The sequence below is a fragment of the Molothrus ater genome, chromosome 22, assembly GCF_012460135.2.
Source record: "Molothrus ater isolate BHLD 08-10-18 breed brown headed cowbird chromosome 22, BPBGC_Mater_1.1, whole genome shotgun sequence".
NCBI lineage: Eukaryota > Metazoa > Chordata > Aves > Passeriformes > Icteridae > Molothrus > Molothrus ater.
The window spans coordinates 163,332-188,683 of record NC_050499.2 but is presented as its reverse complement, the minus strand read 5'-3'; the positions used below and the strand labels follow the sequence as shown (position 1 = coordinate 188,683).

At 51.2% G+C, this 25,352-nt stretch overlaps 1 protein-coding gene across 2 annotated transcripts; it reads left to right on the top strand.

Annotated features, from left to right (window-relative positions):
• Positions 1-270: 270 nt before the first annotated feature.
• Positions 271-24,024, top strand: LOC118695648 (hydrocephalus-inducing protein-like). Of its 2 annotated transcripts, XM_036397302.2 has the most exons (6): positions 271-404; positions 2,086-2,202; positions 3,250-3,369; positions 7,312-7,446; positions 8,893-9,072; positions 23,817-23,836. In XM_036397302.2, the coding sequence occupies exons 2-5, from the start codon at positions 2,131-2,133 to the stop codon at positions 8,947-8,949; spliced, it is 384 nt and encodes a 127-aa protein (XP_036253195.1). In that variant the 5' UTR covers positions 271-404; positions 2,086-2,130; the 3' UTR covers positions 8,950-9,072; positions 23,817-23,836. The 2 variants fall into 2 exon arrangements, with proteins under 2 accessions (XP_036253195.1, XP_036253198.1); XM_036397305.2 differs by lacking the exons at positions 271-404; positions 2,086-2,202; positions 3,250-3,369; positions 7,312-7,446; positions 8,893-9,072 and adding exons at positions 19,207-19,667; positions 21,597-21,665 and having other exon boundaries at positions 23,817-24,024.
• The last annotated feature ends 1,328 nt before the right edge of the window (positions 24,025-25,352 follow it).

Sequence of the window (25,352 nt, the reverse complement as noted above, 5' to 3'; positions counted from 1 at the left end):
GGGCCGAGGCCCCGGCGATATCGAGCGCTGCCGCTGTGGCCCGGGACGTTCCGGGACCCGGAGCGGATTCCTCCCCCTCCGCCCGGGGCCCGAGGGAGCTCCAGGGCTGGAACGAGCGGGGCCCCAGGCCCGCCCGGGGTCCCCGGCCCCGCCCGGCCCCGACAATCGGGTGCCGCGGTTGCCGGGGAACCGCGAGCGCGGCCACAGCGGCTGTGACGGCGCTGCCGCCTCAGGGGCCGCAGAGCGCGCTCCGGGCTGGGTGTTCACAGCCTGGGCTCGGGCAGCAGCTGCATTCAGCCATTCGCCGAGGGACTTGTGCACAGAGATTGTCTCTGCCAGCGAGGAGGCCTGAACTCGCAGGGCATTGGTCTCTGCCAGCGAGGAGGCCTGAATTTCGTTTGAAGGTAAAGACTGACTCAAGTTGTACTTTTTGGTTATGTCACATCTGTGCTCTGAAAGAGAATTCCAAAGGGAAACAGAGGATATGATCATGCCACTCTTCTGGTGCAGCAGTTCAGTGGCATGTACAGCTGAATAGATGAACGATATATGCTCTATATATCGATTGTGCGGTTTTTTTTCACTGAAGAAATGAAGAGTTTCCTAAATGTACTAGTCTATAAATTTTCTTTCCTCTAGTGAATACTTAAACTGCTTAAAGGTGAATGAGTTCTGCTCCAGTTTCAGTGGGTTGTTATTACGATCTAGTTATTAAAATTATTACGGAGATGCCCCTGAATTAAGGTGCAGACGAGACCATATGCCAAAATCAATGGTCTGGATTTTATGTAACAGCAAATGTGAGGAAGAGAGAGAGAGAGAGAGAAATAGAGAAGGGAGTTGGGGAGGGGGAGAGAGTGACAGATTAAATAGAAAGTATCACCATTGCATGGATCTCACTGGCATACCATGAAATCCTCTTCTGGTCTTCTCTGTGGTGAGGTCTTGCAAAACATAGACTCCAATGGATTCATGCAGATTTGGGGAAGGTGGAACTGCCCAGGTACCTCCCTGGGATGGGGCAAGTTGGACTCTGTCTCTTGCTACTTTCAAATAATAGAAAATCTTTAGCACCAGTATATCCTTTTGAGCCTGCTGTGAACTGGGTTGTGGATTTTCATATCTGTTGTGTTACTTTGCATGCCATGCAGTCACCTGGTGCAAGGCCTCAGGAATGGGTCTGGGAGCACTTTGGAGGTCTTTGATGGGTTATGACACCCCCTCAGCTGCCCCTCATAATGTCCCCTGGATATGGTCTTCTGGGGCTGGGGGGTTTTAGAGCTGAGCCAGTTTGTCTGAGGGAGGATGGGTGTCCACTACCTCTTACCAGAGGTTGCGCCACACGCCCAAAATTTCCTCCTCCTGCCTCTGTTGATGGGAGGTTTTTGTGCAAACGTGGCCTCAGCAGATGAGTCTGTGGCTATGACTTCCCCAGCCTGAAGGCAGACGGAGCTGATTTTCAGGACAGCTGCTGGGTTTGGCTTTGCTGTGGATACATTTTTCTCAATTAGCCTTATTTAGCTCTCCCCAGACCTGAGCTAACAGGACAATAGTGTCACCTTGATCTTGTCTCAAGTTCCCTTAGGTGGCTTAACTCACAATCTCAAGTTCCAGTCAGGAGGCATTTTCAGGGAGGGGTGGGCTTCAGTAGTTGCAGCTTCTTTATTTGTCACAATGGGCAAAAAGTCCTTCATAATAATATTTAAGCCATTAGCCGTAACATTCCAGTCTCTCCTAAGTCCTGTGAGGAGCAGCTGAGAGAGCAGGGGTGGTTTAAGCTAAAGAAGAGGAGGCCCACTCTAGCTATTTTGAAGTAATATTTAAGTTACAGCTTTGTCTGTTCCAACTCCTATTAATGTTCAGCTTTTGAGCTCCAGGTTTCAGTATGATCCATGTTTGAATTGCACAAGGTAGCCATAGAATTCAAATAAAGTCCAACTAGAGACCTGACAATACTAGCTACTTATGCCAAACAAGCACTTAGCTACTTTCAAATCATATCAAATTTTTCAGCACCAGTATATGCCTTGAATCTGCCATGAATTGGGTTGTGGATTTTCAGAGTTCCATTGTTGCTCCTTCCAGTTTTGTTGAGGCATTGTCACTCATCTGCAACATCCTCCCTTGGAAATGGCGTCTGGATTGCCAAAGAAGACACCAACACCTCGTCTTTTGTCCAGGGAAGGACTGAAGCCTGATACTGTGAGTAGCCCCTGGGGCTGTGTTAAGGCTGGCACTGCCCTGGTGTCCCTCCTCTCCCTGCCCCCGTTGTCCAGCAGTGCTGTGGAGCTGCAGAGCCCCTCCCCAGCCCTTTGTGCCGTGCTCCTGTTGCTGGGGGCTATCCTGGTGCACTAGAGAACACTGTGGGATGCTTCAGTTGTGTCTTGCCTGGCTGTGCCAGCGGAGCCAAGTGAAACCAATGTACAGCTGAAGCCCTGAGCATGTGTTCTGTCCCTTTCCCTTTGCCACAGGAATTCCTTCTGATAGGCTGGGCACTCACCTGTGCTGCTCTGACCAAGCTGCCCTTGGCACCCGGACATGTGGCGGAGGAAAGCTCAAACTCTGCCCAAAGCCTTGAGAGCCATGGCTGGTCCCAGCTGGAAGAGCTTCCAAAGCAGCTGTTCTCTCCCAGCTCCTGTGTGGGCACAGATCCAGCCCTGCAGGCAGCACTGGAGCCAGGGCCACAAAGGCCCTCTGCTGTCTGCAGCTCACTTGACTGAAGATGCCCCACTGCTGAGGCTCTGTCAAGGAGATCCCTCTGTTCTCTTCTGTGGAGGGCTCTGTCAGCCCAGACAGAGAAAACAATTAACAGGGAGAACTAAAACCTGGACACATTCCTGTGCACCTCCTTCTTGGTACAGCGATATCTCCTTGCTGTGAGTTCTGAGTGTCGTGTAGGGATGGAGTTCAGGCAGTTCTGAGAGCTCCTCCCCATTCTCTGGAAAGGTCACTGCCTCAATCCAATGAAACATAAGAGGAAACAAATGCCCAAAGAGCAGAAATCCCCAACCATGTCCCATCCAATCATGGAGAAGCTAATGGGACAGAGCCATGTGGCTGGAGTATGTGTATTGCACTCTGTATTATTAATTGACTGATGCTAAGTATTTCAGCAGGAAACTTCCAGGGCTTCCAGGACTGTCCTAGTGGCTGTGATCACAAGTTATTCACCAGTGCCACTTGTTCAAGAAAAGTCTTTCTGAACAAGCGCATCTCTGAGGCTCTAGCTGGTGTATTTTTGCCTTTCAGCTGCTTCCCTCTAAGTTCCTGTGGGAGAAGTTTCTCAGCAGGAAGAAGGAGGCCAGCACTGGGGGGAGTATTCTGCCCAGAATTGGCCCATTTCTAGACATGACTGAGACTCGCCCAAAGGTAGCCTTTTCCTGCTCTTTTCCTTTTTGTTTAACATGAAGTTTGAAGACAGTGTGTGCTTGTGACAGGCTTGCCTCCAGCAAAATACCTCAGTGTCCAGGTCCTATTGTCATTGCAAAGTGCTGGTAGTGGTGGACTGGGAGTCCTGATCTGCACTAAGCCAACACAAATAACCTCTGCTGAAGTTGCTGGGGTGTGCTGGAGTGTAGCTGCCATTGCTAACAGGGGGAAGGCTAGGGACACAAAGGCACAACATTGCCATTTGCCATTCTCCTGCTGAAGGAGCCACCTCTTGCTTTGGTGTGGTCACCATCAAATGCTTGGGGTCACAGGATTGCCTCCAGAGTGGCAGCGTTGGCCTTTGAAGGCCAAGGATCTGCAGGAATTACTTCAGATTTAGCAAAACAAATTGCATTACTGCTTTGAGTTGGAACAATGTGTTGGACCTGGAGTGGTTGTTAGATTTTGCAGGCTGCCAGATGTACAGGGGACTGGCCCTGGGCAGAGGGGAATGGATGTGCTTTATCTGGATCAGTGCCTTCTTAGAGGTGTGTTTAAAGCTGCTTTTCTGGCAGGACTGGCTCAGTAGAAAGCACAGTCCAAAGGGGTAGGTGATTGAGGTGGGCTGTTGAGCAGGAAATTGGCAGCAAGAGACACGGAACACAATCCAGGTTAAGGATTGTCCTGAAGAGGGGCCTTGGGAACACCTCAGGGAAGGGCACAGCTAAGGGACAGTGTGCTGCAGCCATTCCCTTCAGCAGAATGTGTCTGCTGTGAAGTCACGGAGGAGACCTGCTTGCGTCTCTGCAGTGACAGCAGTGTGGCTGGAGAAGGCAGACAAAGCAGGGCAGAGTTTTCTTCAAGCAATGTCTCTGCTCCAGAAGCATTTGCTGTTGTGTCATTCCAGACGTGCCTCTACAATGGCATTAAATAAGATAGCAGTAATAACAAGAAAGCACCCATTTAAAGCTCAGGGAAAAAGGAGATACCAACTCTACTTTTGCCCAAGTTGCTGAGAAAATAACTGAACCTTATCCTCATTCAGCATTCACCTCACTTGTGTTTTTATGTTCAGCTCATTTGTCTTTTTATTCTTGCCTTTCCCTCTGTTTGAAACACACTAACTTTTAAGTACAACGAAAGGTGACAAAATAATCAAAGCAAAAGAAAAGTGTTTATTAGTCACAATTCAGCTGAGCCGGGCATGTCTCCCTCCCCGAGCGCCAAGCACATACACACACCCTCCGAGAAAATGGCAGTCTTTGTATCCCCTTTGTACCTGGCTGGGGTGGTCCCTGTCCCCTTTCCCATTGGATGGGTCTTAGGAGCTTCCATTCTCTACTGACCACCAACTTTTCTGTCCCCTCCCCTCTCGTCCTCCTTCCTTTTGGTCAGGTCTTCAACCCCGTCCCTCTCCCTGCGACACTCAACAAACCAACCTGAACAAGTCCAAACCACAAACAACACACAGAACCAACAAATTCCATTGTTTTGCTTCATAACTTTTTGGCTTCAGCCAAGTATCACCTCATCTCTCACACCTCCTCTGGTCCTGTGCTCTTCTTTCTGATGTCAAAGTTCTAGAGCAAAAAAGATATTTGCAGTTGTGTGGGCCTCGGTTTCCCTGTCTCAGAGTAAAGGACAGCCCAAAATTGTTTCCCATGGGGTCTCCTGTCAATTCATGGGTTTTACTTACTCCATGAGTGCTCAGTCAGTGCCCCAGAGCTCTGTGACCACATGGGCACAGAGCTGTGCTTAAGGAAAGTGCTGCCTGGCATTCTGGAGAAAGAAAGCTGGAGAAATCCATGCCAAAAGAGCAGCTTGGCTTGAGCCTCCTCTGTGTGGCCCAGCAGCTCTGGATCAGCTCAGAGCAGAGGTGGGTGAGCTACTGTTTGCCCAGTTGTCAAACCATCACAGGGCTGGGCAGACATGCTCACCCAGAGTCTGTACTTCACTGGGGATCAGTGGAAGATTCTCCTGCATGAACCTTTCTCCCAGCAGCTGAAGCTCTCCCTGCTCTCTCTCCTCTCCAGCTGCTGTCAGCTGCCCCAAAACAGAGCTGGTTTGGGATTTCTCCACCAGAGATGGTATTTCAGAACTTCGTTGCTTGGGAGGTGTCTGAAATGGTGCTGTCTCTCATGAATAAGGACAATGTAGGTGCTGGCACCCAGAGCTTTAACACTGTGCTGGAAGAGGAGAGAGCTGTCATTCCCCCAGTGTACAGCAAAGCAAGTTATCTGCTGCAGCACATGCAGACAAAATGTCTCAGCACCTTGCTCTGCAAGATGGTGGAAATCTTCCTGTGCTGGGAATTGTCCCCTGATCTTGGCCATGCATTGATGGTGTCTATCCCAAAGGAGTTTCCTTCTCTTGAAAGCTCTGGATTGATGGGAATGTTGAGGTCTGTACAGTTCTTATCTGTTCTCATGCTTTGCCTTGAGTCTATAGCACACCCTGTGTCTCCTTGATTAATCTTGGCTCCTGGTAGGAATCTCTGCCTCTCTAGGCCAGTTTGGCTCCTTTTGTGCAGCTCACAGTCAAAGCTCAGGGGCTGAGTCTTCTCCACTTTATGCTGGAATCACTTCTTATTAATGGCACTGGCACTGCAGGAAAGGTGTTCTGAAAGACCCCTGCAATCAGACTGATGGAGCAGAAGCAGTGAGAGGCCTTTAGGTGCCACTTGAGGCTCCTGCTCAGCTTCATCCAGCTCTGCTCAGCTTTTCCAAAAGCAACATGGTGCTCTGCTTTCCCTTTGGAGAACACAGGACATCCAAAGCCATGTGCTCCTGGAGATTTCCACCTTCACTTGAAGAAATTTGGATTGTTTTACAGTCTCCCAACAGAGCTGAGAGGGAAAAATTGAAAAATGTCAGCAGCTGTGTTCCAGTGTAAAAAGGAAAACTTGAGACCATTTGAATTTCAGTCTGGGAAACATTTTCTCAAGCGAGGCTTGCGCCAAGAGTGGGCTGGTGGGAGGAGACAGGAGGGAATCCAAATCATCTGGTTTAGACTTTTGGAGAGCATTTTGGTGCTTGGGGGTTGGTGATATCAGTGTGCTAGAAAATGCCTATTTGCTGTGTCTGTGAACCCCAGAGGGCAGAACCTGGCCTGCTGGCTGCAGGCAGGAATGCCCAGCAGCCCAGCTTGCTTGCACAGGCAGCAAGAAGCCCTGGAGAGCCAAGATTGGCTTTAATACTGGAACCACACTGTCAGTCAGTGCTGGTCATGTTTCTCCAGGCAGAAAATGCCTCTGAAGCCCATAGTCAATAGGCACAGCCTGTCTGTGTTTCTGTCACTTTTGGCAAGCTGATTGCTCTCCTGGTTTTATGATTCTTCCTTGCTGCTTTACTGCCCATTTAAATTCTGTTTGCCATCTCCTTGTTTTAGGGATTGTCTTGCTGTGTTCCTTCCTTCTTTTGCTTTTCAGGTTTGCTTTTATTTCCAGTAAGGCCACAGTGTTTGCTCTCCTCTCTTGCTGCTCTACCTGCCTCACTCTATCCCTACAACGTCCCTACCCCAACCTGATCTGCTAGAAGGGAATTGCTTCCTTCCCCCAGGATAATGTGCTGTTTTGCTTTTAGGTAGCACATTCCCTCTCTGGAACATGACAACTTCATGGCTGTGTGCTGGCAGAAGCCAGCAGGTTTTTTGGCCTTGTTGAATATGCAGATGACTTGGTTCAGGTGTTCCGTCTACATCCTGCTGGTGCTGACCTGCTCGGCCCTTCCTTCCCAGCAGGCACTGCCCTAATGGCCCTGGCCAAAATGCTGGAGCCAGACAGGAGGGATTCAAGTTCAGCCTTGTGAATGATGTGCCTGTGCCTGCACAGCTGAAAGTGCTTTGGGAAAGGGGCCAGGCAGGGATGTCAGCAGGGCAAGGACAGGTCTCCTCTCGTCCTGTTTCCACAAGTGGCAAAATCATCATTTGGTGTCTTTGCTGCAGATGCCTCGGCTGGTGAAGGTGTGCATGGAGAGCTGCCCTTATTTCCAGCTGGCGTGCCCCAGGGATGTGTACCATATGGTGCCAGCAGGCGCCTCTGCCCCTGTGCGCATCCGCTTCAGCCCCGACGAGAACAAGGTGAGGCTGGAGGAGGCAAAGCACACAATGATCTCCACAGCCATTGTTTTCCCTGCACTCTGGCTCCAGCCCATTGCATGCTGTGAGCTGGGCTCCAGGCCGTGGGCAGGCAGCCTGCAGCCAGTCACACCTTGGCACGTGCTGGTAGGCACTGCAGCCAGGACTGACAGGCTCTGCTTCCCCTCCCTGCACATCCCTGAGCATTGCCAGGGGAAGATGCACAGGGAACAGGATGAAAATGACAGAGGGCTGTTGATAGATGTTGGGCCATCTCTAGGCCCAGTGGAAGGGGTTTCATTATGATGGAAAACACCAGAGGAGCAAAGAGGTCAGAGAGCTTTCCTCCTTGCTTACTGGCAACAGCTTCCCTGCCTGCCCCTGGGCTGGAGCAAAGACGGTGCTTTTTCACCCCCTCTGTTCTCCAGCCTTGCAGCTGTGCTGTCCCAGAGCACAAGTGACCATGGCACAGCTGCAGGGCCAGGGCAGAGGATGTGCTGTGCCCGTGAGCCCAGCCTGGCACAGGCACACTGGGCTCTGGGTGCCCTTGGTCAGCAGGAGGTTGCTGAGCTGCAAGGGACTTGGACACCTGCCTGAAGGAGCTGGTGTAGGGCAGGTACAAGCTGCAGGCAGAGCTGTGAGCTCAGAGCCCATGGCAGTGACACTGCTGTGGCTCTGTCTTCATGCCTGTCACTGTGCTTGCTCTATCAGCTGGCACCCATTCCGTGCCAAAGGTGCTTTTGTGTGGAGGTTTGAACAGCACTGCTGAGGCCCTGGCAAGTCTGATCTCAGTGCTGGGATCTGGAGGGTTAATGTTCTGATCTGGAGGCTTGTTCATACGGAAGGGTTGAGGACATGGCATGGAAGGGAGGAAGCCTTGCAGGGAAACAAAGAGAGGCCCTTTCCAACAGCATCCTGCTGCCTCTTGGCACTGTTCTTCTCCTGACTTGGCTGGAGAGGCAAGGTGAGAGGCGAGTTCTGAGCCAACTGATGTTTCTACACCAGGCCAGAGGTGCAGGATCTCTTTGGGTGCAGCTGTTTTCTCATCTTCCTTTTGCTGCTTAGAGTCAGTTGAACACTTTGTCCTATTCTCAGACAGTGGGAATATAGAAACCTAAAGAGGAATGTCCTGTGTTCCCTAGCTCCATGCTCCTTAGAAGGGACTTAGGAATTCTTTAACATCATTCAAATTTAGAGTAAAAATTATGGAGGCCTTGGGTATGGGTGTGACCCAAGTGACACAAGAGCTGAATGCCACAGAGATAGGTTTTGCAAAGTGCACTGGTGCCTTTAAAATGTGACATATTTTAAAAAGAACTTAGTGTTCGTTTGAGGGTGCAATAGGTAAATTGATGCCCTTGAAGGGTTATAGAAATGGATTTTCTTCTGGCATGGGGATGGCACTAAATGCCCTGTGCTGAGGCAGTTTCTTTTTTTCTTTTCCTGCAGGATTATTGCCACGAGCTGGTCTGCATCACTGCAAGGGAAAGGAATTTGGGCCATTGATGCCCGAGCTGTGCTGGACTTCCCTGCCCAGCTGGACTTCTCCAAGTGTCCAGTCAAGGTCAGCACTCTGCTGGTCCGCAATGTCGGTGCCCGGGCAGCTCGGTACCAGCTGAGCACCCAGAGGTGAGGCAGCTCATCTGTCCCTGTGCAAAACACCTTGGGTGATAACAGAATTGGGAAAGAGCAACAGAAGGAATCAAGCATTGGATCTGCTGCCCTGCAGCCTGGCTGGAAGTGAGCAGCATGGATGGCATCTGCTCTTGCTTTCAGTGGCCTTTGAGCTTTCTCTGTCCCAGATTTCCTGGAGGCTGCTGGAACATGTTGGTAGCTGGCTTGCACCCTGCTGAGCACCAGCAGTTTCTGAAATACTTCCTCAGCACTGTCAGCCAAATAGAGCCATTCTCTGGGAGGCCACAGGCACGTGGCTTTGCAGTGGTCCTGGAGGGGACCTCTGGAAATCATCTGAGCACACACACTGCACAAAGCAAGAGCAGTGTCTGGGGATTGCAAGGTGCCATTGGGAGATCTGGGTCTGTCTTTAGATGCCATACAAGGAAACAAACATGTCAATGGACCTAGTTAAAAAGCAGAAGAAAACAACCTATTAAAACCCTCTCCATCCCTTATCTTTTCTGCCTGTCAGGTGCAGATTCATTGAGAGGATGGATCTAACAGGATGAGAAGTGTCTTAAGGAGCAGCCCACAATTAACAGATAAAAGGCCAAAATTTAGCTTGCCAGCCCCATCTCTTGGAAGTGGCTTTCATTTGGTTATTTCAGTGTCAGGAATGTCTCCTTCACAACTCTTCTATCTGTGGGCTTAGGGAACAGCTTAGTGATGTTGGCTGAAATTCAGAGGAGTTGAGAGATGATTGCTACATCAGGAACAGAGGAGTCTGGTGGGTACAGCCCAGGGATGTAGGAGATGCAGAGGCTGATTTGCACTCAGTTTTTCAGTCCTGACAACTGAGTCCTGAACTTGGCTGGATCCTCTTCTGATAATTTGAAAAGAAGAAGACACCTTCTTTCTCAGGCAAGTCCTGAAGTCACCCCCAGGATGTTATTCCCATCCTGCCATCTGAAGGCAGGAGCATGGGAGCATGTAACATGGGGCAGAAGTGGGAAGGGAATGTGTCTCTGTCTCTCTGCGAGCCTCTCAGGAACCCTGGGCCAGTCCCGAGTCGGCAGACACTGGGGAGGGCAGCCCCGACACGGCCGACAGCAGGGAGACACTCTCTGTGCCCCGAGGGTGCTGAGGGCACCTGGGCTGGCAGGGAGACACTCTCTGTGCCCCGAGGGTACTGAAGGCACCTAGGCTGGTCGCCTTTGCTGCAGAAGAGACTCCAGAGACATCGGTAGAAGAGAAAGGGCCGACTCTTAGCAGGGGTTAATCCAAGGTTTTATTAGGATCCCAAAGGAGCTCCTGCACCTCAGGGGGCTCCTGCCGAGAGCCCCGGGAGATGTGCCAAGGTCACGTTTAAAGGGAGGTGGAAACCAAAAGTAGATAACATTTTACCAACCAATGAGTGACCCTAAGGGATGGGTACTGGGGGATAGACATATAGGACAGCATATGGGGCAAGGCTTGGGGGGCTGACCCCTAGCCTCTGGCTAATCACTCGATGACTTGGACCGAAACTTCTGGATGGAGGGATGGGATGCTGAGTGATTGACAGAGAGCCAGGGTGGGGGTTTGGGGATGATCTCATCCCGGGAGAGGAATTACACAGGTAAAGGGAGGGGGGTACAGTCTGGGATAAACCATTTGGGAAAAATATGGGAATACAAAACAAAACTACTTCAAAGTATTACAAAATATAAAAACGCACTACAACAGGAATGGAATGGAAGGTAGTGCTGAAGTATGGCCAGGGGTTCCCCTAACTGGCAGCTTCTGTGTTCTGATGAAATTTCTGGCAGAAGACTAAGAAAAGAATGCTATGCCTTGCCCCCAGCAGGCCCTGATCCCCCTGAGTCCCAGCAGAGCTGCAGCAGTGCTGGCATCAGCCCCGGGGCAGATGCAGGAGCACGTGCACTGATCTGGCTCTGGGGCTGCTGGGGCCTTGTCTTTCCTCCCCTCCCTCCAAAGTCTCACATCCAGCACATGAACATTGCTGGCCCAAGGTTTCTCCATCAGCCAGCAGTGATGTTCTCACCAGTGGGAATGGGAACAGGTCAGCCCATCATTGCAGCAAGAGGTCCTGAATGAGCAGAACCCAAAGCAAGTTCATCAGCTGTCACTACTGACATGAACAACGTTCAGCTTGCCAGATGTTCTCTTTGTTCTCGTGTGTGATGCATTCATCACCAAAGTCCCCAAAAGACACTTTTAAGTGACAGATTGACCAGCAGCAAAGCACCAAGGCCAGGAACTTTTGTTTTCTCACTGGGGCTGTAGAAGAGCACAAAGCCCAGCAGCTGCTGGGCACAAGCACATTTCCCCTGAGCTGTCCCTGAGCTTCAAAGCACAGAGTCTTGTGTTTGTCAGGCAAGAGCTGTTTACCTGGTGACCAATCCTGATTGCTCGTGGTAAATCCAAAGTGCACCAACACATCTGCATAATTATTTCCAACACATTGCACAGAGTTTCTCTGCTGGGCCAAGCAAACAATTACCAGCCTGCATGACAACCCAGACCCAGAGTCCCAGACAGCATTGCTGGTAAATGCAAAGAAAACTCCTGTTCTGCTTCCTTGATGTGCTCCTGCTAATGGTGCTTCATTTAGCTGGGATTGGACCCTTCAGACTGTAAATGGCATCCTCCTTTTGGGTTTTGTTTCCATGTCACTGTATTGCTCTAATCTGCATTTGCACTCTTTCAGAGTTTTGATTGCTCCTTTTCTTAGAGCAGCTTCCATTGAAATGCTGATAAAATGTGTCCTTTTTAGGCTAAATCAGGATGTTTTCCAGGTAAAAGAAACCAAAGAACCCCGCTGCAAATTGAACAGTAACTATTCCTTGGTCTTTAGGGAAAAGTTCCTTCTCCCTGTCTGCTTCCTAGGCTGTAATCTCCCACGACAGGGAGTGCCCTAACATTTGCATCTCCTGAGATGAGGTTTATAGGCAGCAGGAAAAGAGAAATTCTTGAGGCAGTCAGTGTCAAGTTGTGCATGCAGATAGCTCTGAACCCTCTCTGTGCTCTTCACAAACTATTCTCTGATGGGATTGGTGGCAGCTGGATCCTTGATCCTCATTGCAGAGAGCTGGATGCAGAGTATGGTGGAGCTCAGGTCATTTTACCCCAAGGGTCTTGTGAGGGCTGGATCTCCTCAGCAGTGACTCAGTGGCTGTTTCTGATCCTGTCTGTTCTGGCTGTCTTCTGCTGCCTGTGCTTGGTTTGCTCCCTGCTTGCCCAAGGGAGCTGCAGGGAGCTGCAGTGCAGCAGGAATCTCATGGCCAGGTGTCCCCCAGGCCTGATGCCTCTCTTTGTGTTGCAGTCCTTTCTCCGTGGTGCCGGCCACAGGAGCTCTGGGCGCTGGTGACATCGTGCAGGTGACACTGGCATTTCACCCGCTGGCCAGCGGTGCCCATTGCAGCTCCCTGGCCGTGTGCTGCAGCTCAGGTGAGTGCTGGGCCCTGCAGGGCACAGGACAGTTCTCCACATGGCTCCCTGCTGTCCCATCCCCTGCATTCCCTCTAGAGGTGCCTCGCCTGTTCAGCTTTACCCCAAAGCAAACTGAGAACTCCTTGGTGTTTAGGGGCTTGAGAAAGTGGATCCCCTCTAACAAAGGCAAAGATTTTTGACTCCTGTTTTGCTGGAGTTGCTGAGTGGAGGAAGGAAGATCCCTGATTCTCCACTACCATGTGGCACTGCCTGGCTGAAGTTTTATTTGATTCCTGGGCAGTGCTGTGGGTGAAGTCTCCATCAGACTCTCTCCAATGCAATGGATTTCTTGCATACCTGTCCCATATGCTGCTTCTCCACTGGCTTGCCACAGACCCTTTTTCTATGTGGCCCTTACACATAGATGTAGTTTCTGCACAACAACATTTTCAGGCCCTCAAGTTCCTTTGTTGTGAGAAATCCAAACAAATTTTTCCCTGTCCCCATTTCCCAGGCCGTTCACACTGTTGCAAACCTCTCACATCTATCTCCCATTTGATTTCCAGACTGAGGAATCCCATTCAGTCTTAATGTAGAAGCTGCTCTGTACTTACTAATCTTTCCTTTGTCCCTTTTTTATTTGATTTGCAATGCTCCAGCTTGGTTTTTCAGATCAGAACACTATAAAATATTTCAAGAGTGATGTGGCCATGGGTTTGGACAGGGAGATGATGATGATGATTTTCATGGTGTTCATTTTGTAGTGGTTTGTCACATTGCAGAGCCAGGCTGGTTGTGTTTCCTCACCTGTGTCCCCTCCTGCTTTGGGCTGTCACTTCACTTGTTCCTCTGGGCCTCCTTTTGCTGCCCACCTGCCCCCAGGCATATTTGCTGGTCAGCAAGAAGGGATCCAAGGGATCAGGAGAGACAGGAGTCTCATGGCATGCCCAGGGAGACCCTGGGCAAGGCAGGACTGAACAGGGCTCCTCAGCCCTGTCACCTGAAGGACTTGGATGCAGAAATCTCGTTGATCTGAGTGGATCACTGGAGCACATGGACGAATCTCCCTGCCCATCCTGTCACCTTGGGGCCAAATCTCTACCAACACCCTCAGAAATAAGGTGTTTAAGGTGCTGCCCAGGACATCCCCACCTTCTACACACAGAGCTGTCAGGATGTGATAAATGGACTGATCCACAGAATTGCTCATTCAGCTCAAAACTGTGACACTTTCTTCTGTGCCCTGTGGTTGTGACTGTGGTCACAAGGGTTTTCAGGATGAAGAAGAGATGAGAATGTTGACTCCATGATCAGAAGGCTTGATTTATTATTTTATGATATATGTTACATTAAGACTATACTAAAAAGCAATAGAAAGGAAAAGGCTTCTTCAGAAGCTAGCTAAGCTAAGAATAGAAAAGAATGAATAACAAAGATCTGTGTCTCAGACAGAGCAAGAGCCAGCTCTGCCATGAGTGGTCAAGAAATCCAAACACCCACAGGAGACCAATCATGGGTCTACCTGTTGCATTCCACAGCAGCAGATAACCATTGTTTACTTTGGTTGCTGAAACTGCAGCTTCTCACAAGGAAAAATCCTAAGAAAGGATTTTTCATGAAAGATGTCTGCGACACTGTGGTTTGCTCCGTTCCTTCCTTGGCTTCCATCAGACAGTGAGCTGAGCAAAGACTCCCCTTTGCTTTGTTCAAGGTGAAGAAAGAATCCACACAAACCTCCATGGAAAAGCTGTAGATGTCAACGTTGGGCTGAGCACAAATTCTGTGGGGGTTGACAAGACTTTCATCACCATGTCAAGCCACAGAACTGTGTTCGTTGAAAACAGGAGTAACATCACAGCCCACTTCAGTGAAGGGCTTTTCCCACTGAGGAAGAAGAGAATGAAGACAAGAGGAGGTTGGTTTGAAAGATGCATTTCATTGAGATACAGGCCCAAGACTGAAACTAACGTGTGGCCTCAGGGGGTTGTTGGTGCTTTTGAATGGTTTAGGCCAAGTAAACCATGCCTGGCGCTGGGGTGTGTGTCCCTGGGCTTCAGGAGCTCAGCACTCAGCATTCCAGTTCCATTTATACTCCAACCAGGGATGGCATTTTGGGAAGGAAAGGTTGATTGTGATGACTGGATTTTCTCAGGTTCTAATTGGGCTCTTGTCCCTCTAATCTTCTTCTTACATGACCTGGCAACATCCCTAAACATTTCCTGAGCTGCCAGGCCCTTTCCAAAGGTGATACACCCTATTTTTTTTCCCTTAGTTCCTTCAAAAGCTCCTTGCCCATGTGGGCTGGTTGTCTCCCCCTGTCCTGCTGTCAGAGAAGCTTTGGAGATCTCAGAGCAGAGAGGATTTTTTATGAGAGAAGATAGTGCAGGATCCTTTCCCTCTCAGGACATTCTACTACCATGCACTGGGATGGGAGCCAAAAAGCTCTGGCTCATGAAAAGGTCTCTCCAGGAGTTTGCTGTCTCCCTCCTAAACAACAAAGTCCCTTCCCCTCTCAGAGCCTCTGTTCATGCATATTGCATATAAACCTTGAATGTCACTGAAGGGATTCAGTGCCTGAATTCATCAATTTCCTTTGGAAGCGCTCTGGGCTGCTCTTGTGAAATGCAGAGTAGAGAACAGGGCAGGTCCAAAATGGAAGAAACAAAGAGTGATGCTGGTAACACGTAGCTGCAAGCCAGCTTGGTCTCCCCTTGACAGGGAAGTGCTGCAGTGGGTGCTCTGTGATCTTTCTGTGCCTCCCCTGAGCAGCTCAGTGGGAGGAAAAGCCAGCTGAGGTGGCTGGTGGATTCTCCCTCAGCTGTGGCAGAGGCTTTGAGGCAGGAGCTTCTCTGGAGGGCTGCTGGCTTTGGAAACCTCTGCTGAGCTTGCAAGTGTGGAGTAAAACTCCCTGCTGTGCCAGGGAACAGCGAGTTATCCTCCGATCCATGTGGGACCCTTGTGGCTTGGGCTCAGCCTTTGCTGGGGAGCTGCTGCTCCTCCCCAGGTGCTTTGCTCTCCTGCACTCCCACTTCTCTCTGCAAATCTGTGGCTCATGAAACCATCTGCTGGCCTTGTCTCTCCCTGGGGCTGCAGGCAGTGCTTGCTGCAGCCGCCCAAAGAGGTGTCCCAGGAAAACTTCCCAGAGGAGAGAGAAATAGAGAAAGTGAAGGGCTTTTGTGGAGATCACACTGGCCTCCTGAGCAGCATGGTCCAGGAGAAGATGGCAAAGGTGCAAGAAGACCCCATGCTGTTCTCCCGTGACATTTTTTTCATTGAGCCAATGGTAAGTGATAGCTGAGAACCTCATTTTCCTCCTCCTCTTCCTCTTGCTCCTCCCAAGCACCCTGCCCTGCTCCCTTCCCCCAGCTGTGGTCACTGGGCAGATCCTCAGCTGGCCCCATGTGCTGGCAGGGAGGACATGGAGTTTCTGGAGCAGCTGCAGAGCTCCCTGCTAAAAGCATTTGTGCCCTGCAGGCTCAAGGCAGGGCTGGGAGCCTGACAAAGCCCAGCTCTGCTACCAGGCTGGAGCTCAAGGCCCTGCGTGTGTGTCCTTGCAGTGTCACAGGGAGCAGTTCTTCTAGGCAGGGGCTCCCCCCACACATGGGGCTCAGCAGAGGCTGTTGGAGCACTGCCAGCTCACACACTGACCTGAAGCTTGCAATGGTTCCCTGGTAAAAGGAGGCCAAATTCAGCCCAAGGTTAATGACAGAAATGCCCATCCCCTCCTGTAAGCACACCTTGCACTATTTCTGAGTCTGCCTTCCAGTATTATCTGTGAGCCTGGACACAAGGGTGCAAGGTTGAAATGGGCTTTTGGAGTTCTCCTGCACACAGGGACAGAAAACCTTTTCCTTTTTTGGTGATGCAAACAAACTGCCACGTGCTCCCATCAATCAGAGCCCTGATTCTGACGACTGGCATTGTGAGAGATGATGAATGCCTGGTGTCTGCACAGTGCAAAATCCCTTCTCGTCTTGGAGTAAAGCCCAGAATAATCCCAACCTCTGCTTTCTTTCAAAACAGATAACTAATACTTGCATTTCAAGGAAGGGGATCATGTTCTCTTCTTGGTTACTCCTATGGCCCATCTAAGGCCAAGAGCCAGCAGTGCACAGTGGCAGTTGCATCCCACTGTAGCTGACAGCAGCATGATGTGACCAAGAGCTTGTGTCAGAGCAGCAGGAATATTGTGGAGAATGGGAGCTGATCAGCTGAGCATTGAGAGCTTCCAGCGCTGTGTTGAGCTGGGTTTGGAGTGTTCACTCACCATTGATGCTCTAAACAATGGCTTACAGGAGTGTGGTGGAAACAAGCAATGTGAAGTTTGAAGAGCAGTGTTTTGCTGTCTCTTTCTGCTGTAGGAGGGAGAAATTGGGCCAAATTGTTCAGCTGAAATCAAGGTGACCTTCAAACCCCTGGAAGCACTGGAGTATGGAAGTGTGGCTTACTGCAGCATCTCAGGTGCAGCTCCTTTGCCCTGCTTCTCTCCCCCTCAGTGAAGCCATAGTGCAAGCCTGAACCCCCTGGGGTCCCATGGAACTGCTGGGAAGAGTCCCTGCTCAGCAGGGCAGTGCTGGCACATCCCCCCCCCCCCCCCCCCTCCCCGGCCCTGCAGCTTCCAGGGAGTCTCCTGTGCAAGGCCAGGGCTCAGAATGCTGTGTCTGCCTGACTGATCCCAGAACAAGCCAGGCAGTGCAGGGAGAGGTTTTCATGCCATGGCTTTGCCAGCATTCCCTCAAAGGCCAGAGAGCTCCAGAGCAGAACAGCTTTAGTGAACAAGCACTAAGGCCCTCCAGGCCCCTGGCCTCCAGGATGGGTCCATTTGACATGGATCCATCATCAGGTGGTAGGAGCTGAGTTAGAAATGGGCTCCCTGAGCCTGGGTCACCTCCCAGTGCCCAGACAGCAGCAGAGCAGAGGTGGCTGAGCCCCACTGAGCCCAGGCAGTTTGTAGAGGGAGCAGCCTTGGCCAGCAGCTGCTTCTCTCCCTATGTGGGAGTTGTCACCTTGCAGCTCTCAGTCTGTGCAAATAGAACACAGTGCTGAGTGTCAGAAGGGGAGCACTTGGGCAACAAAGTCCTGTGCTACTGGGCCAGGGAATTTGGTAATTGCCAAACTCTGTATGAGCTTTGTGCCTTCACTGAATGGATTTCAAAGCTCCTCTAGGTGCATGGGAAGGAAACCACAGAATCACAGTATGTTAAGGATGGAATGGACCTTAAAGATCATCTAGTCTCAAGGTCCCTGCCATGGGCAGGGACACCTACCCCCAGACCAGGTAGCTCCAAGCCCCATCCAGCCTGGCTTGGAACACTTGCAGGGCTGGAACCTCCACAACTTCCCTGGGCAACCTGCTCCAGTGTCTCACCAGCCTCACAGTAAAAAATTTCTACCCTAATATCTAACCTAAATTTCCTTTCTTTTAATTTCTACCCATTACTCCTTGGCCTGTCACTACAGGACACCAGAGATATTTTAAACTCAGCAAACTGGTGGCTCAAATTGGAAAGCAGCTGGAGGAATGGGTTAGAAATTAGAACTCAGCCCCAAGGTATCTCCTGAAGGGAGAGAAGGGTCCATATCTTCTCCTGCAGCATCAGGAGCTGGTTGCATCCAGCTCAGAGTCAGGGACTAGCACTGAGGCAGCCTGGAAAATCCAGTGGAACAGAGGCAATGATTGTACTGCAATGGACATCTTTCCCCAGGCCGTGAGAGCAGGCTGACCCTGCAGCTCAGAGGGGAAGGCCAAGGACCCTTGGTTGAACACAGCTCTCATACTCTGAACCTTGGGAACGTTTTTGTCAACACCCCCCATGTCCATGAGGTGAGCAGCAGGGCTTGGGATGGATCCTGATGGCTCCTGAGGCAGCAGCAAGCCTGGTGGAGCTGTGGAATTGCTGCCAACCTGGGCACTTGTGAGCAGGGAATATTTGATGTACTGCTCAAATCTGGGAGGGTCAGAAAGGTGTGTCTGTTGTTCCTGAAGCCCCAGTCCCTGCTTTTGGGCTGCCTTCCTTAGGGATCAGCTGGGAGGCTTCCTTCAAAACAAGCCCTTGGCACATGAAACCAGCACTGGCTCCAAAAGCTGCATGTTCAGAGGCTTTTGTGGCAGTGCCAGACACAAGGCACCTTTGGACTGGGCTCTGCAGAAGCAGCTGCAACAAACTGGCTGCCTGTGAGCTTCAGCCCCTGCAAACAGCTCCCTTTCAAGTGTCTCCTGCTTATTCCTGCAGGTCACAGGAAAGTCTTGGGAGTTCTCTCTCTTGATGACCAGTCCCTCACCACACTTCAGCCTTGGTGCATCTCTGGCTCTAGAAAGAGAAAAGTGTTCCTGGGAATAAAGCAAAGGATTTTTCTACCTATTTGCGTCCCCCACAGTAGTGTCAAGCTTGCAAAAAATTCATGAGAGAGCAACTGAAAAGGTAGAAAATGAGGCACTGCATCATGCCAGACACTTTCAAAAGCTTGGCTGGGGAAGAGAAAGACACCCTGAGTTTTCTTACCAAAAGATGGTGCTGTCTGTACATTTTGATGCTAATGCCTCATTCTCAATGTATTGTTTCATGGTATGGGAAAAAGTGAATGAGTAGATGGTGCTGTTGGAGCTGTGCTCAGTGGGGCAGCAGCAGCTCTGGGGTGATTCACTCTGCAGCTGCAATCAGCCCACGTTGCTCTCAGGGCCAGCTCTCAATGAGCTTGGTGATGCTGAGCAGAGATGCACTGCTCTGTGTCCATGGGACAAGCCCCGGGTGACTGCAGTTCTGTGGAGTTGCCACTGCTCTGCATGAAAACCTAAAGGCAGAACTTGTCCTGTTGTATCTTTTGACTTCTGCCATTCAGCAGCACAAAGCATCTTCTGCCTTTTCTGGGTGTTCATTGCATCATTAGACAAGAACTCACAAGAAGGGAAGGTTCCACATGTATTTCCACTTTGCTTTCTTGCTGCTGCAGGTGAAACTGATGAACCAAGGAGCTCTTGATGCTCCCTTCACCTGTATCCCTTCAGCCACCAAGGTGGGCTTCTGCTTCAAGTTTGCACCCGAGGAGGGCATCATTGCAGCAGGTGGGAGCCAGAGTGTTCAGATCTCCTTCAGTGCCACCGTGCTGGGGAGCTTTGAGGAAGAGTTCCAGTTCAGTGTGGCTGGATCTCCTGTGCCTGCCATCCTGACCATCAAGTAAGGACCCTGGGAGCTGGGTGGGCACATCTGTGGCTGTCTTTGGGACATCCCCCACCCACCTCCTTTTGAGGTGGAGCAGAGAAAAAAGGTGTTTCCTGAGGTCTGAATCTCTGCTCCAATCCTGGCATTGCTTTAGTGTGAGGATGCCTCCTGCCCTGTGTGGTACCTGGGAGCTGGAATGACTCCTCCCTGCAAGGATCTCCCTGTGCCTTGGGCCGTGGCAGGCAGTGGGATGGATCAGCTTTGGGCAGCAGCTGCTCTGGGATGTCCCACCTGAACACCAGCAAGGCCTCCAGGGCTTTGCAGATGGGCTAGCCTGGGTGATTCTGCAGCAGCAGCAGTGTTTGTAAAACCTTGTGTGAATAATCCATGCCAGATGGGCAGCAGCAGCCTCAGCTCAGCTCTCATGGCCATGCTGTGGGGGACAAGCTGTGCTCCCAGCTCCTGTGCACAGAGTGCTCTGGTGCCTCCTTTGCACAGCCAGCAAAGAGCTGATGTGGGAGTCAGGGAACGGTGCTGCAGGAACTGTGCCAAGGACTGGGGCACCATCCCATGGGCTGGTGCCATGGCAAGAGACAAACCTGGCCCAGCAAAAGGGAGAAGGGCTGATCATAGGGGATGCAGAGCTCAGTCCTCAGGACCACAGCAGCGTAAGGCCTTGTCCCTTCTAGCCTGAGCCATGTGCTGCTAGGATAATGGAGTGGAAGGAGGAGAGCTGATGCTGGCAGCTCTGCAGCTTTGGAGCTGGGCTGCTGCTGTTGGCAGGCACTGGCTCAAGGCAGTAAAGAAATGAAAGCAATTTGCACTGGATGATACCAATAAGATAAGGGAGATGGATAAAGAAGAACAAGGAAGTTATTACTTAGCAAGAGAAAAGTGGTGAGTTGGTGTGCCCATAGTGGAGACACAATGATGTTGGCTTTGTTTTTGGAGGAAAAGAGCTGCTTTTTTCTTTTGGAAATCGAGGGAATCTTTCACCATCAAACAATTGATTCTCCTCTTTCCCTCCCCCAAAGTGGTCATGGGGTGTTTCTGCATCAGCAGCTTTCTCCTTGAGCAAGGGCAGGTGTCTCTTGTTGAGATGTGCAGAGCAGAGCCAAGGGCAGTCCTGTGAATACAACAGAAGGCCCAGTTCTGTGCTCCTTGATTTTGAACCAAAAGGCAGAGTGGGCACCGATTGGCATCAACCATGAAATCAACCGGTGAGTGTTGTGCAGCTCCAAGTGCTGATTTCAGTGGATGTTGGTGACTTTTGGAGTCTGTCTGCTGAGTTCAAGGACAGGTGGGGGGCTGTGCTAGATTCAGGATAGCCTTGTTTGCTTGTTGAAGCTCTTGCTCTTGGCTGTGCCAGCTGGGGCACTGCTGACAAGCTGGTCCTTTCTTCTAGGATTCATCTGTCCCCTGGGTAGAACTGTTGCTGCTCTTTTCAGAGGATGTTTGGGAATGCCCTGGATTCGTGTCTCAGAACTCTGTCTGTAATGATTGTGTGGGTCAAACTCTCCTGAGAAAGCTCCTCCATGGGAGCAGCAGTGGCAGCTAAGAAGGAGCAAAGCAGGGAACCTGTGGCTGGAAGGGCTGCTTACAGAAGTTTGTGGGGACACCTTGATGTCCATCTCATTGCAGATGGCGAAACTGAGGCACAGAGCCATGTCTGTGTGGTGTGTGTTCAGGGTCCTTCATGGGACCACGAGCAAACCGGGGGCTTCTCCTGCCTGCCTTGTGCCCAAAGCCCATCAGTGGCTGTTGGCTGCTGCCACTTGGCTTGAGCTGCCCCCTGTGCACAGGGCCCTGTGCTGAGCACATGGTGCTGTGTTGGTTGGAAACCCAGGGTGCCCTGAGCCCAGGTTTTGTGCCCCCGAGCCACGACAGCCGGACCTTTGCAATCCCTTTAACCGAGCCATTTCCTGCTCTGTCCTCGGTCTCCAGGGGCAGCGTCACTGCACCGAGTTTACACTTCGACCTCCCTGAGCTTGACTTCGGGAACAGTCTCCTTTGGTGAGTGTTGCCTGGGCTGGGACACAGCGTCAGGGATCTGTGCCTTCCAACAGAAAAGCATCCCTCACTCCTGGTCTGCCCCAGCAGCCTCTTCAGGCTGTGAACTGCAGGGCAGCTGCTGCTGCCTCACAGGGCATTTTGCCATTGTGAGATCAAATAGAAGCAAGGAATAGAAAGTCAGTATTTTCTGGTGTCTCTGTGCTGCTTTAAAACACAGATGTCTGCCAAGGAAGGTGGGAATCTTCCTGCAATGGAGCAATGAGCCCTTCCCTCCAAATTATTGTACCTTTGAAATGACAGGGCTCCCAGGCAAAACTATGGGAAAAGGAATAACAGTTCTTTCCTAGACTATCTCAGGAGAGCACAGACATCAAGGCAAGAACAGAGGTTTCCCAGGTGCCAAGTCCTGTTTTTCCCCTTTGGTGGAGTTCTGGACACATCAGGAGGAGCTGTGGGCTCAGGGCAGTGATCCCCTCCCAGCTAGCACTGGCAGGGAAGGAGGGAAGAAGGGAGGGCAGGCAGGAAGGAAGTGCTCCTTTTGCAAACCCCCAAAGGGCAGGGGGATGTGGGCAGTGCCCAGCAGCAGCAGGCAGGAATAGGGCAGGCAGGCAGGGTCGATGCCAGCGCTGAGCTGCAGCCAGGGCAGTCCCAGGCCAAGCACACAACCTCCCGCAGCAGCACCGGCCGAGCTGCGATCCCCAGCGGGAGGAAGGGAAGCTCCGCTCCCTGCCCAGCCTCAGCTCCCACTGCACAGCCGCCCACGGCATCACGCCACAACTCCCAAAAACCCCCAATGGAAAAGCCCAGCCCAGGGCCAAAACCTGCCAAAACACCTATCCCCCTTCCCAGACCAAGGGCAACATTCACTGCCAAGCCTAAACCCAGAACAATGAAGTTCATGAACTTTTGAAGGAAACTCATTGCCTTTCCTGAGCTGCTTCTTCCCCAGCCTGCATCACCACGGAGGCACTTGTCAAGTTGCCTTTTGAAGAAATGAAACAAGAAAGGTAACAGATGGAAATACGGTTCTGAAGCAGGAGATTGATCCTGCTGAATGCCATTTCATTCCTAAGGTCTCTTCAGCTGAAGCCAGCTGTTGTATGTTTGCTTCTTTGTAACTGTTGACTGTTGTCTGCATGTGCTGACCTCAGTCTCATTTGAGGTTTTGACATCTGGGTTTGACCTTTTTGCGCCTCTCTTGCCTCCCTGCTGGAGCCACTGCTGGAGCTGGCAGTGGTCACTTGGATGGGCACAGAGAAGCTCTGGGCTGCACCTGCAGTTGTTTTTTCTCCCCATCTGTGTTCCAGTGACTCTTGGTGAGCAGGCCTGGGGAGAAGTCTCCTCCCCATAGAGCTGCCAGCCCAGCCAGATGTGCACTGCAGAGCAAGCAGGTTGTGGCTGCTCTGCGGGCTCTGCAGGACATCCCCACCACGAGTGGCTGTATCTCTGGCTTTGCAGGATGGAAAGCAAATCTCAGAGCTAAAGTGGGGGAAACCCTTGCAGGCAGCAATCACAGTGAGCAGCATGGCTGTGATGTCCCTGTTTGTTGGGTGAGGTGGGACCTGGTTCCTAATTGCTAATCTCAAAGCAAGGCTTGGGTGTGCCCCCAGTTGAGTGGGCTCTGAGCTGTCGCATGCTCAGTCTGTTTGGCCCAAACCAAGAGATGCCTTAAGGATCCTGCAGAGAGAAGCTGCATTAGGGTGCTTTGCCTCACGTTCTAGTTCCTGGTTCCATCCTCACTTTCTTTTGCTGTAGCTTCTTCTCAATGATGACTCACTGTTCATATATCTTGAAAACGGTGGGAGTGTTGGCAAGCTTACCAGGGAATTTTGCAGCTTGAATTCTGTCCTAGGGTGACGTTATGATGCTTGTACCCCCATTCATGTGTTCTGATAATGTTGGATATTACGTTCTGTACCTTTAAGACTGGCTCTGAAGAGGGAATGTTTTGTTTTGGTTTTCTTATCAGCCTGGCGGGACACAGAGACTGCAGCTTTTGCTTTTGCTGCTTTTGCTTTTTGCTTTGCTCTCTCGCTCTTGCTTGCTTCGCTTCTGCTTGCTTTTGCTCATTAGCTAGTTTAGCTAAACTGTCCAATTTCTTCCTGGACTGTTTCTCCTTTCCTTTTTCTGATCATTTCGAACCTGCTCCAGATTGGGACCTGGGAAACACCAAGAGTCTGCACCTTGAGGCCTGCAGCAGCTGCCGCAGCGCCGGAGGGACTGAGAACAGAGTGACCACCCCCCAAGAGAGACGTTCTGAATTTGTCATCTTTTTCAGAGTGCTGTCATCCAGAATTGTTCATTTTGTGTGCTGGGGGGGTGCCGTGCTTGTTAAATAAACAGGTTCTTTCCACTGGTCTCCGAGGAATCCTTCCCGAACCAGTTGGGGGGAGGGGCTGTGTGGGTTTGCTTACTGGAGGGGCCCTAATTTGGAAATTCTTCTCCAAATTTGCCCTAAACCACGACAATTCTCAGAGTAAATGCTCGGTCTGGATGCACACTCATCATTGACAGATAACTGGTGCTGGTTTGGGGCAGTGTTGCAATGTGACGCCATTTCCTGTTTCACCTATCCCAACCCCCCAGGTGTGCCAACCTCTCCTTTCCCCTCCCCCTTTTCCCTCCTGCTGAGAGCTGTCCGTCAATCTTAACATTCCAGCAGGGTCGTGGTGTGGTTGGCAGAAGTTCAAAAGGTGCCCCTCAGGTCCGGGCTCATTGGCCTGTCCAAGTGTCTTTATCCCTTGAGCCTTCCCCTCCTCCCTCCTGGTTGGTGTCTCACCTGTGTCTTCCCCTCCCCCTGTCCCCGGGGCTTAAAAGGAGATGGGACCATGTGGTCGGGATTCTGTTGGGAGCTGTTACAAGATTCAGAGTCTGTCATCCTGGAATAAAACTCTGGATTAAAACTCTACGATAGAATCCTCTCCTGTTTCTCTTCACCGTCACCTGAACCTTTTCCACCAGAGGTAAACTGAGTTTCTACTATGCCTGGATTTGTTGTGAGTGCCTAGCTGTAGCATCCAGCCAGCCAAAGGTATCTCTGAGGTGAAACACCACTGCTGCCGCCTTTGGCCCAGCAGCAAGGGTCAGACGAGGCCAGGCACATCCCACCTGGAAATATTTGGAATAATATTCCATAGGCCAGGTGAAGGAGCTCCTCCCCATCACAAAGACAGAAGCTTGCTGTGTTCAGCAGGGCTAGGAGTGGGCATTTTCAAGGCTGCAGTCTGGAATCTGTGTCAAAGGGAACTAAATAATGATTAATTCCTCATGCAGCTTCTCGGTAAGCTGTAGTTCAGATAATAAAGAGCTCAACTCCAATCCCGCTTTCATCCTGACAGGATATTCCCACCAGGAGTCACGCCCTAATGGGTGCCTGAATGGATATTTATGTCATTCCTTAGGCTTTCCCTACACGCAGCGCTGCCGCCTCACTAACAGCTCCCCAGTGCCCCTGACGTTCCAGCTCCGGATGTTGGACGATGGCACACAGCCGGCTTTGGACAGCATGGATCAGATCCGCAGGGACACTGACCTAGCCTGGAGGAAGGGAATCCATTTCTATGTGGAGCCCAGGGAGTTCACCATGAATCCCAGCCAAGGCACCATCCTCCCTCAGGGACACCAGGATATCGAAGTACAGCAAGAGTCCAGCCACAGACGCTGCAGCACCAGGGCTGAAGCTGCACT

Bases quoted from the DNA above. Each gene is read 5' to 3' on its own strand.
- LOC118695648 (XM_036397302.2), top strand. From the start codon at position 2,131: ATGGCGTCTGGATTGCCAAAGAAGACACCAACACCTCGTCTTTTGTCC. The intron at 3,370-7,311 runs GTAGCCTTTTCC...TCTTTGCTGCAG, and splicing joins TGACTGAGACTCGCCCAAAG to ATGCCTCGGCTGGTGAAGGT. The intron at 7,447-8,892 runs GTGAGGCTGGAG...CTTTTCCTGCAG, and splicing joins TCAGCCCCGACGAGAACAAG to GATTATTGCCACGAGCTGGT.